This window comes from Anopheles ziemanni, chromosome 2 (genome assembly GCF_943734765.1).
Source record: "Anopheles ziemanni chromosome 2, idAnoZiCoDA_A2_x.2, whole genome shotgun sequence".
NCBI lineage: Eukaryota > Metazoa > Arthropoda > Insecta > Diptera > Culicidae > Anopheles > Anopheles ziemanni.
This window is the reverse complement of record NC_080705.1, coordinates 31,594,109-31,604,027: the sequence shown is the minus strand read 5'-3', so window position 1 is coordinate 31,604,027 and position 9,919 is coordinate 31,594,109. Positions and strand designations below refer to the sequence as shown.

Sequence of the window (9,919 nt, the reverse complement as noted above, 5' to 3'; positions counted from 1 at the left end):
GTGAAACAAAATGGTGCTGGGAGGGAAAACCCTCCCACAACATCATCATCATCATCCGGGGGGGGCGAAAATGGCCACCACAGACGGTAGTAAAATTCCGATGGGTCAAAGGTCAAAAGTACCTACCGACGCGTGTTGTTCTCTCCGTGGCAAATTCGTTTGCGTGTTTTTGGCCATTCATTCCTCTTTTTTTTTCTTGGACTGTCTTTCCCTCGGGGATGCTTTCAGTTTCGCTTCCTAGCGACACAACATCTTTTCTAGCTGCCAGACGAGTGCTTTTTAAAATGTTTTAACTTTTACCTTCGCAAAGTGTAGTGTTTTCGCCGGCGATTTACTGCTTCTCGAGCGAATAGTGGCGCGACTTTTTCCAGAAGCTCTTGAAGAAACCTTTTTTCTTCTGCGTCGTCGGTGTCGTGTGCTGGGAGCCGGAGTGCTGCGGGAAGGTACGCGAGTCGGCCACTGGAAAACAGGGAAGAAAAAAAGGTAGGTCTCGATTAGGACAAGTATCAACGGTTTAGTTGAGAAGTCGAAACAAATCATTGGAATCGAAAGGGTTTTTCGCCCGCCATCAAAGTGACCTCCGATCGATTTGGATTAGGTCCACGTGGTGGAAACGGGGGAAAACCTTCAGCATCGCAAAGCGCACATTGTAGTTGTAGTAATTCGGAACGTGCCGCGCTCAACGGGCAAACATCACCCGTGCATATCGGACACTTTCGACATTGCGTGCTTTCACGTATCGCCCACCCCGCCTTCAACCCCATCCCTCCACCCCGTCAATAGATTCAATATTATCACCATCTCCGGCGCCGACACGGAAAGATCCGATCCGGAATCGGAAATGGTTGGCGCCCTTCGGGAAGGCACGTCTCGTTCGGTTCAGCTATTTTTGCGTCCCCCTTCACGAGGCGAGAGCTCGAGGTGGATCTGGATGTAACACGAGATGGCACGAGATTGCTTGCTAACCAATGTTTTCCACGCCTCCCCCGAAACAAAGCCACCGGGGGAATGCTGTTCTGGGAAATACGGTACACCGCACCATTTTAATTCCCTTTCAGCATGAGCAAAAGGGACTCTCTAATGACAGATATTGAATACATTGTCCTCTGCCAAGTGTAGGGCTTTTCCGACTCACCTAGGAAAATGGGGATGCAAAGGAGATGCGCAAATGTTGGGCCTAGGCACGCAACCCGGAAAGGAAAATACGGGGGATCAAGATTAAATTAAGCGGTGACGCTTTGCGTTTGGTTTCTCTTTTGGGTGACATAACAGTGGAACATTTTTGGCGTTATTACCATACGTAATTACATTACCATTATTTTACATTAGAATTGAATTTCAAGTACCATCTTTTCATGTGTTTAAAATCATCTTTGTGTAATACCACCCCGCCATTTATGACCGATTTTCCTTAAAATAAGTGTTTTGTTTCAAAATATAAGTTCTTATTAAAAAATTGGTGTATAACATACAACACAACAGGTATCTGTACTATTAGCGCGTTAATTTAAATTTATAAAATATACTTCATTTCTTTTGGCTTTGATTTGCTTGTTTTTTCATTTTTGTTAATTATTTCTAATTGTTTGTGTCATTAATGTTGAACCATCCGTTTTCCTTCAAATAAGTGTTAATAACAAACAATAACAAACAACAACACGATACTTATTTTTACAATTTGTCTCTATAAAATCCACTTCATTTCATCCATAAAGTCTTTGATTTGACTGTTTTTTTAATTTTGGTTAATTATTTCTAATTGTTTGTGTCAATAGTCTTAAACAAAGTATTTTTTTTATTTTCTCCTTATTCGATATTTACTTAACTTACATATTCATATAAAAAATACGAAAACAATGGCAACTGACAGAAATAAACGAAAGGGAACAAAAACTCGCGGTGAAATTAATGTTGCAAAACAGCACTTCTGCTTTTTGATGTAATAATTATTGGTAAAAAAACTTGGTGTTATACACGCACAACTACACAGAGTTCTCTCTTCTCTAAAAATATGACTTTTTGTATATCGTAAGCCCTATTTATTTTCCCAGCATACCTGAATAAAAATATTGGTTATGACCAAATACCAATTGCTATTAAAATTGACCTAGTTTTTATAGAATTCAAATGTGAACTATCGGTAGTAAACCCTCTATGAAATTGAACAATTGAAAGTTCTACTGTTCGAAACCATTAATCATCTTTAGAAACTATTCTGCAACAAAACACAAATCGCAACGGAGCTGTTCGAAAATGTGTCATTTCCCGGCTTTGCAAATGGAAAATGCAGCCAACTTTTCTCGCCCGTATTATGTAAGCAAGTTCTGGTTCTGCAGGTGCCTACGGGTGACATGCAGATGTGTTCGTGCGGTCGCTGCGTCACGGTTCAATTTCCGTCCGAAACGCCGCCATACCGTTGTCCATTGGCGAAGTAAGTTCATTTCCTTCTGCGTAAGAATGGGTTTGCGAAAGGAGAATCGCTAGGTATAACGTCCATCCTTGACGAAAGTAGTGCCTCGGTTTTTTCCCCCCTCTACCATTCCCAATGAAAGGGATCACCATCAATCAAATGCTGGAACAGATGGCAGTGGGCGAACCCGACGAAAGGGACGGGGGGCAGCAAAAAGCCAACATTCCTTGAAGTGGAATTGCGCCACCAGGGTCCAACTAGGTGGGGGTTTCTTACCGAAAAGAAAGTAGAACTTGCCGCAACGTCCCGCGTGACCGTAGGGAAAATGAATGCAGGGTTCTTTTGGGGTGGAAAAGGGGTGGGAAAAACGAACGAACGAACGCTGGCCAAGAAGTGAACAACATGCGCCGTGTGGCATAGTCGGGCGGGTTGAAGCCTTCTGTCAAATTTCCACCCACTTTGCCAGCAAATGTTTCGGCATTCGAAACACGTGGTTTCGGTTCCGGTTCGTTTCTGGCGGCTCAACGTGGGGTTTTTCCTTCCCGACTCGTGCTCCGTTCGATTTTCATGGCTCATAAGACGCGCACCCGCGCCGCCAAGGAAACGGACGGACGGTCGGACGGAAGTTGTTTTGCCTAATGGCATCCAGAGTGGCATCCGAAACGCGGTGGAAGCTGTGTTGTAGTGTGACGATGTCCTTTTGCTTCTCTCTGGCTCCCCGTTAGCTAAGATCAAGTGGAAGGCAACACTGCGTGCATGAGCATGCGCGTCGCGAGGTCGTGCCGGCACGAGTTTTCCAGCTTCCGAGGAGCGCATTAAAATAGGAAAAGCGCTCCACACAGGTGGTCCGGGGGAAAACCAATCACTCATCGTTTTATGTGTTCCACATTGCTGTTTAGGGAGAGAATTTTTAATAGGATTGCCTCGCATTGGGGATGCGGGTGGGGGGTAGTGAATGGAGCCGGGTTACGGTTAAACCTAACCTAACATTTTCAAGCAAGAATATACTACTAAGTAATAGAATTTTACTTGTTGTGTATATTTTAAAATAGCGATATATACATTGTAATATCGTTTATGCAAACTTTAGTAGTAGTAAAAGTAGTAGTATTAGAAGTAGTTTTATTGCTTAGAACATGTGATACAGTACTAGTGATAATAGAGCCCATAGTAATGGGTTCGACTAATATCGTTCCACATTACAATTGAAGTTTCTTAGCTTGGCAAACTTGAATTCCTGAATGTTGAATTCCTTATTTGAAGCCGACAGGTTTGAGTGGGTTAATTTTTTATTTAAACACCCACCTCAAGACAAGAAAAACAAAAAAAAGTATATTATAGGGGCTACATTTAAGAGGTTTTAATTGCAAAAGGAAACTAACCTCATTTATCTAATTAGTAATTATCTTATGAAATATTAAATATTGATTGATTTGAATGTTGCTCTTATCTTTGCTTTCGATTGATTAGTGATTTAAGGGAATATAGAGGGTAGTAGATTTGTGTTGAAGATATTCACTAGGTTAAAAGAGGGTGAAGGAAATGTGTAGGGTGTTTGGATGAGAAGATGTGATTTTGCAGATAAAGCTTGGATTTTTTGTTTAAGAAAAGATATAGGCATCTATATATTTTTTCACATTTGATAGTTGTGTTTTCGATTTGCCCTTTAAATGTAAGGCGAAAGTTATAACTTAATGTTTTACTTTCGCACTTTATGGTACATTTGTATCAGATAACTGCAGTTATCTGGAAGGGGTTTTAATGTTGCAATAATACTGTGTGAAAACAGTTGGTTCAGATTTGCTTGAGCCTATTTTTAGTTTCCATTTTCTGCAATAGTTTTGCTGTATGCGTTGTGCTTTATTCAAATTGTTTACTGTTGTATTGGCTTGTTTGCTTTTTTGCAAACTGTTCAAACTTTAAACCATTCATTCAGAAACAAGTAATTGAGAAACAATAATATAAATGCGTGACATGGTTAAAAAAACAACGGAACTTTATTCATTAATTCTTGAGTCAACATCAAACAACCAATTAACGTACTAAAATAAAAGCACCAAGCAATGAATGAATAAACATAGTTTTGATAACAGAAAAGTGAGGTGCTTCGAAAAAAGAGATAAGCAGTCCATGATTCAAATGTAAAATAATGGAAATACAATTACTCATGGTAATAATCTCAAAAATTTGTTGAAAAAAAAAGACAATCAATGTGAAGTATCAACTTTCAATCTCAACATTGAAACATGTAAAAAACATTTTGACAAATGAAATTTGTTGAACCAAAATAAAACTGTATAACCTAATGAGTTCAAAAAATAAAAAAAGCAGGAAAAGTTCGATGAAGTGTACAAGGAAACCTAAAATATGTTGTTAACTGTAAGCTGCCTTTGCAATATTCATAGTGCACCATTTCCCACAGCAATTGCAGCTGAACTGGGTCACATTAACATTACGGAATGAAACCGTAACTTTCCCAAATAACGTACGGTCCATTGCATTACATTGCATTGCATTGCATTTGTTTAACTGCACTCATTTGATGCCATAAAGAAGATCCCGCCGAAAAAAAAGGTGAAACGAAAGCAGGAGACTTTCCGGTGGTGCTTCGTGTTTCCAACGTCGAACGTCCGTTCGATGATTCGTAATTAACGATTGTTTCGCCACCCGGTTTTCTTGCTTCTTGCGATAGTAGTTTTCCGGGGGCGCCCGCCGGCAGGGTCGTTGGTTTTCCACCGGTTTCCCTGGGGTGCTCAACCACGACACACTCGAATAAATTAATATTTCGAACCGAAACACAGTTCAATTGTTGCGTGTGGGTGTGTGTGTGTGTGTGTGTGTGTTGTGCCTTTTTTATGTGCTTATGGTCTTGCCAAAAAGCCGACAGCAAATGGGAAGCCGGCACAAACCATAAATCGTTCGGCGTAATTGGGTTTTTGAGGCGTCTATTGGTCCGGTTTCTAAGTGAAGATCGGTCACGCCGGTTCGCTGGCCTCTTCCCCATCCGCCCCCACGCCTCTGACTCGGGCCAGGAGTTGGTGGATTTTTCTCCACGAAGGTGCGAAGAAACCGTACCCGAGAAGGTGGCCAGGTGATACCTGGGGCGATTGGTTTCTTTTTTTTTCCTGCAGTACATTCTGATTCAATGAACTTCTAAATACTTCTGCTCCATCGCTGTTGTGCTGTTTGCTTTTGCTTCATTTTTTAGACCCTGGAAAAAACTAAGACCCGGCCAAACAGGGCGAAGCCAACATCCTCAGCCAAACTTGCTCCCGGTGTACCGGAAAAGAAAAGTAATTAAAGTTTGGTTTGCCGTGCGCTTTCTTCTTTTTCTTCCGGTTTTCGTCGCACAATTTTCAACCTTCGATTCCATATCGTTGGAGGTAGGTTCCGTTCCGTGGCCCTATCATTTATATTCTGCTGCCTGTTTGGCGGTTTGTTCGATTGCACTTCTTTTCTGTCGATAACTTGCTGTTTATTTATTTTTATTCCGGAACGGCCATGTAACGGTAGTCACATATTTTTATGGGCTTATTAGAAAGTCTACCCGTTAAAGACAAAAAGATGGAGGGGCTCGTACATTGATCCGTGATGATTCAATTTAATCGGGAGAATTTGTGTGTGGAAAGTTTTCTATCAATTTGAGTTACCTTTTTCAGTTCGATTTTTCAAACCAAACAAATCAATTGTTGTTTCAAAAAATAGATCAATTTATCTCCAGCTTCCAGGGATCTGACGTCAACGCCAATTTGGGATCTGACGTCAACGCGACAAAGAATTATTCACTTTCTTTTCGATGTCCTTCTTCCACCCAATTTCAACAAAAACCGAAAGTGAAATGAGGCTCCCAGGAAGTAAAAAATATTATTTCGTTTTTGATCGAACACAAGAAGCCCCAATATTACGGTTTTGATTTGCAAACAGAAGCATCCAAAAAATATCCTTCAATATATCGTCCCGAAGCATTGCGATGTAATTAATTTTCCGTGTTTTTCTGTAGACCAATCTGGTCCGGTGTCCTTATGGAAAATTCGTGTACAGAAGGGAAATGAAATATGATGTTCCTTGTGCATTCGAATCGCGCGTCATCTTTTCATCTTCGCGTTACAACACCCTTGGGAAAGATCAAAACCAGATCTAAATAATTGAACACGACGAAGAAACGGTGATGGTTGTGGATTTTGCTTTTTTTCAAATTTGAACCATAATAACGTTCACTCGCCAGCAAACAAACGCCAAATCTGTGTGTTTTGGTTTTTCCTTCTCAAACAAAAACAAGCAAAAGAGATGACAACGTTAATATAGCTGTTGTGTTTTTGTGTTTTTGTGTGTATTGAAGAAAAAAGGCACAAAAGGGAAATACATCCACCTTGGGTGAACGAAAACAAATTAACCGAAAATAAGTTCGTTTTTTCCGTTTCGGGTTCGAGTGGTCTCTTTTGGGGGTGAATTTTGCAATCGTACGTACTCGAAACCGACGACACTTTAAAACCACCGTCCGGATGACAGTTTTGCGTTCGGTGTCGAGAAGATTTCTTTCTCCTTCTACTTTTCGCAACCTCTCTTCATTTCATTTCTCCCGACAGGATTATTACTGTGAGACGCGGGTTTTTTTACACACCAAACCAACGGGCGGCGGCGGGACTCGGGTGGTTTCCACCGGAGAGATGCGGCTTGAAAGTGTTTACGGGCCGATCTGTGTCAACTGCCTCCCACGAGGAAATCATAAATTTCTTCCCTTTCTTCGGTTCGCGGCCAACCTTCCCCCGGCGCGTCTTGCTGGAACTGTTCAGGAAGGCTATTTTTAGAGATGCCGATGGTCGCTTTTCTTGCACGTTGCATGGGAACGAGAACGAGTTCATGTGGGAGAATGCACCGTGGTGGTGCATCGTGCTTGCAGGCAGGGGGCCATATGCAGTTGAAATTTTTCTGCCCAAGGGATGGTCCCGTAGGAGCTGGTACACATTGGTGTACCATACTCTTCCATTAATCATATTTAATAAGGTTCAAATATGCACCAATTAAAAATTATTGTTTATGAATAGCTAATTGAAATAAGTTTGCCAACAATTCTAGAATAGCGTTAGTTCAAAATTTTCTTAACTGTTTTTTAAACACGTTAAACTGTACATCTTGCATAAGAACCTTCTTCCATAAAATACAATAATATGATATACACCAAACTGAAGAAGGACAAACGAAGAAACGAAGAAAATGACCAAATGACCTTCCAAAATCTCATATTTTTATTAAACAAGATGCTAAAAATGTGTTTTTTATCATTTGTCCTTTCTACAAGAAGTTCTTTGTCAGTGCTTGCAATGACCTCACTGGATGGACATATGGAAGTAAAAAAAAGTACTCGCACTCCTCTCACTAAATTTTCCCCCAAATACATTGCAACGGAAAAACACTCGTCACGAATTTCGAATGTTTTTGTTCGCGAAATGTGGCCACACGCACCCTTACATTCGCAAAGGTTCCATTTCGAGGAAAACACAATGGGAAAATCATTAGGAAAATTGGCTGGCAAAGGGCGAATCGGAATGAAAGCCGGCTGGCACTTCACGTGGTCAGTGCATCAAATAACCCCTTTTTTCATCCCTCGGCGTGATGTGAACCGGCTCTTTTTATTTATGCTTCCGTAAATTTGCCAATGCTCACCCACAAGCCGGCGAAAAAACACATGACTCACACGCCGAGTCGGGGTCGGTCTGCGCAGCATCCACCAACATGGGCAGCATCGTCTCACAGTGGGAGAGCCGACTTCACTTGCCCTACGTGCACCGGTGGAGGTTGTTTTCAGCCCGGTTGGTGTGCATTTTATGCATCCGTGCAACATATGGAACGGATATTTCAGTCCTCCCCCTCACACACATATACACGCAGAAAGTTGTTCTTCTCACTGGTTATTTATTGTGCCATAGAGTTCTTCTTCCGGGAAATTCTATGACTCATCGATACGATGGGAGAGGTTGGCCTAATGTGTGAGTCACTTCCTGGATCTTTTTTAAATGTTAAAAACTGTTCATCTTTCCTGGAACACTGTTGTGTATTTTCGGGGGACGCAGATGTGTCTGCCAATGCTCCACAAGACAGTCCATCGCAAATTTTATGTTTTGTGTACTGAGATTTTTCTGGCGAAAATCCTTGTTTATTGAGATCATACTCGTACAATGTAGGATTATAGCTTCATATTTCCCTTGGCAAATGTATCATCATTTTTATGATTTCAATCGTCACCGGTCGGTGGAAAAATGTTCATTTCCACCGCTCCATGTACGGTTTTCTATGCCCAAAGCATGACTGCAGTTTTTACGACACCAGACGCGTTCCAACTTGATTTGATGAATATTCAACATCGCAAACGACCGGTTCCGTGGGGAAATGTGAATCCAAGTCCAGTTCCAATTGCGTCTGCATTCCGTTTTACAACCCACGATTAAAAATGCAGTGCCGTGCTAACGAAATGGGAATAGAAATAGCACCGGGGCTGTACGTACATTGGTTAATATCTGAAAAAGGTTTGTGTTTGTGCAACAAATTCTGTATTTTAAAGGTTTTAGAAAGCCCCTATAAAAATGGTATAGAAAATAAAATAATTTAAAATTAATATCATCGGGGATGCCAGAAGCCATCTGAACGGCGTGTTTATTTTGGCAATACCTCAATTTTCTAACGGGCAAACGGTAAGAAAAACTTCCCCATCACATCCACAAAAAACCCTCGGTTGCGGTTCCCTCAATCAATCTCGCCATCGAACGTAATTACCACGCTTTGGTGTCACACCCTTTCGGCCCGAGGCTTGACTTGATTTTTCGCCGAAAGAGAAACACCAAACTCCTGGACGTGGTGTGAATGGGACCGGAAAGGATTTTTCCGAGGGTGGGCAGGGAAAGGGGCACGGAATGGATTTCATAACCCGTACACTTTGCTTTTGTGTAAACATCTTCCAGTGAACCAAAACCACACACCGGGAGCGAAAGAGAGAGAACTTATAGAGAGACTTTTGACCCGTGTCGGGAAAGCTAGCTGAACTCAAATGACCCGTGTGTGTGTGTGTGTGAGTGTTTGTGTGGGGGTGGTGAGGTGGAAATTCGAAGGACACACTAGGTGTGAGAGCAAAAACCGGTGAAAATCCACATCCCATTGACGCTGTTTCTCATAAAAAAAGGTAAAGGTCGTTGGTGCCGGCCAGAGTTTGGACAAGAAAAGGATACCGACCCATCGAGGAAAAGCTTCCGCTTTATTGTAGTGATTTTTTTTAATCTGCCCTCCATGATGGAATGAAAATATCAAACATGTATGAGCCTTCAAAAAACCCCGGGAGTAAAGTTTTCAACTCGAACTCGGTTGTTCCCTTGGCCTGTTCGTCGTGTTGTGGCTGGGGGATGATACTGGGTAGCAAATGGTACCGAATGACTTGACCAACAATCTGACAGCTTTCTGGGCGCGGCGCAATCACAACTGCAGCATCCTTGCAGAAAGAACCGGAAAGTCCCGAGGCAA

General features: G+C 41.8%; 1 protein-coding gene across 1 annotated transcript in view; it reads right to left on the bottom strand.

Moving 5' to 3' along the window:
- Positions 1-331: 331 nt before the first annotated feature.
- The window catches only part of LOC131293382 (nascent polypeptide-associated complex subunit alpha, muscle-specific form), a 92,828-nt gene continuing 83,240 nt past the window's right edge, over positions 332-9,919 (bottom strand). Inside the window, exon 17 of the mRNA XM_058321461.1 lies at positions 332-459. Coding sequence (XP_058177444.1) covers positions 332-459 — 128 coding nt within the window. The remainder of the gene's footprint in view (positions 460-9,919) is intronic.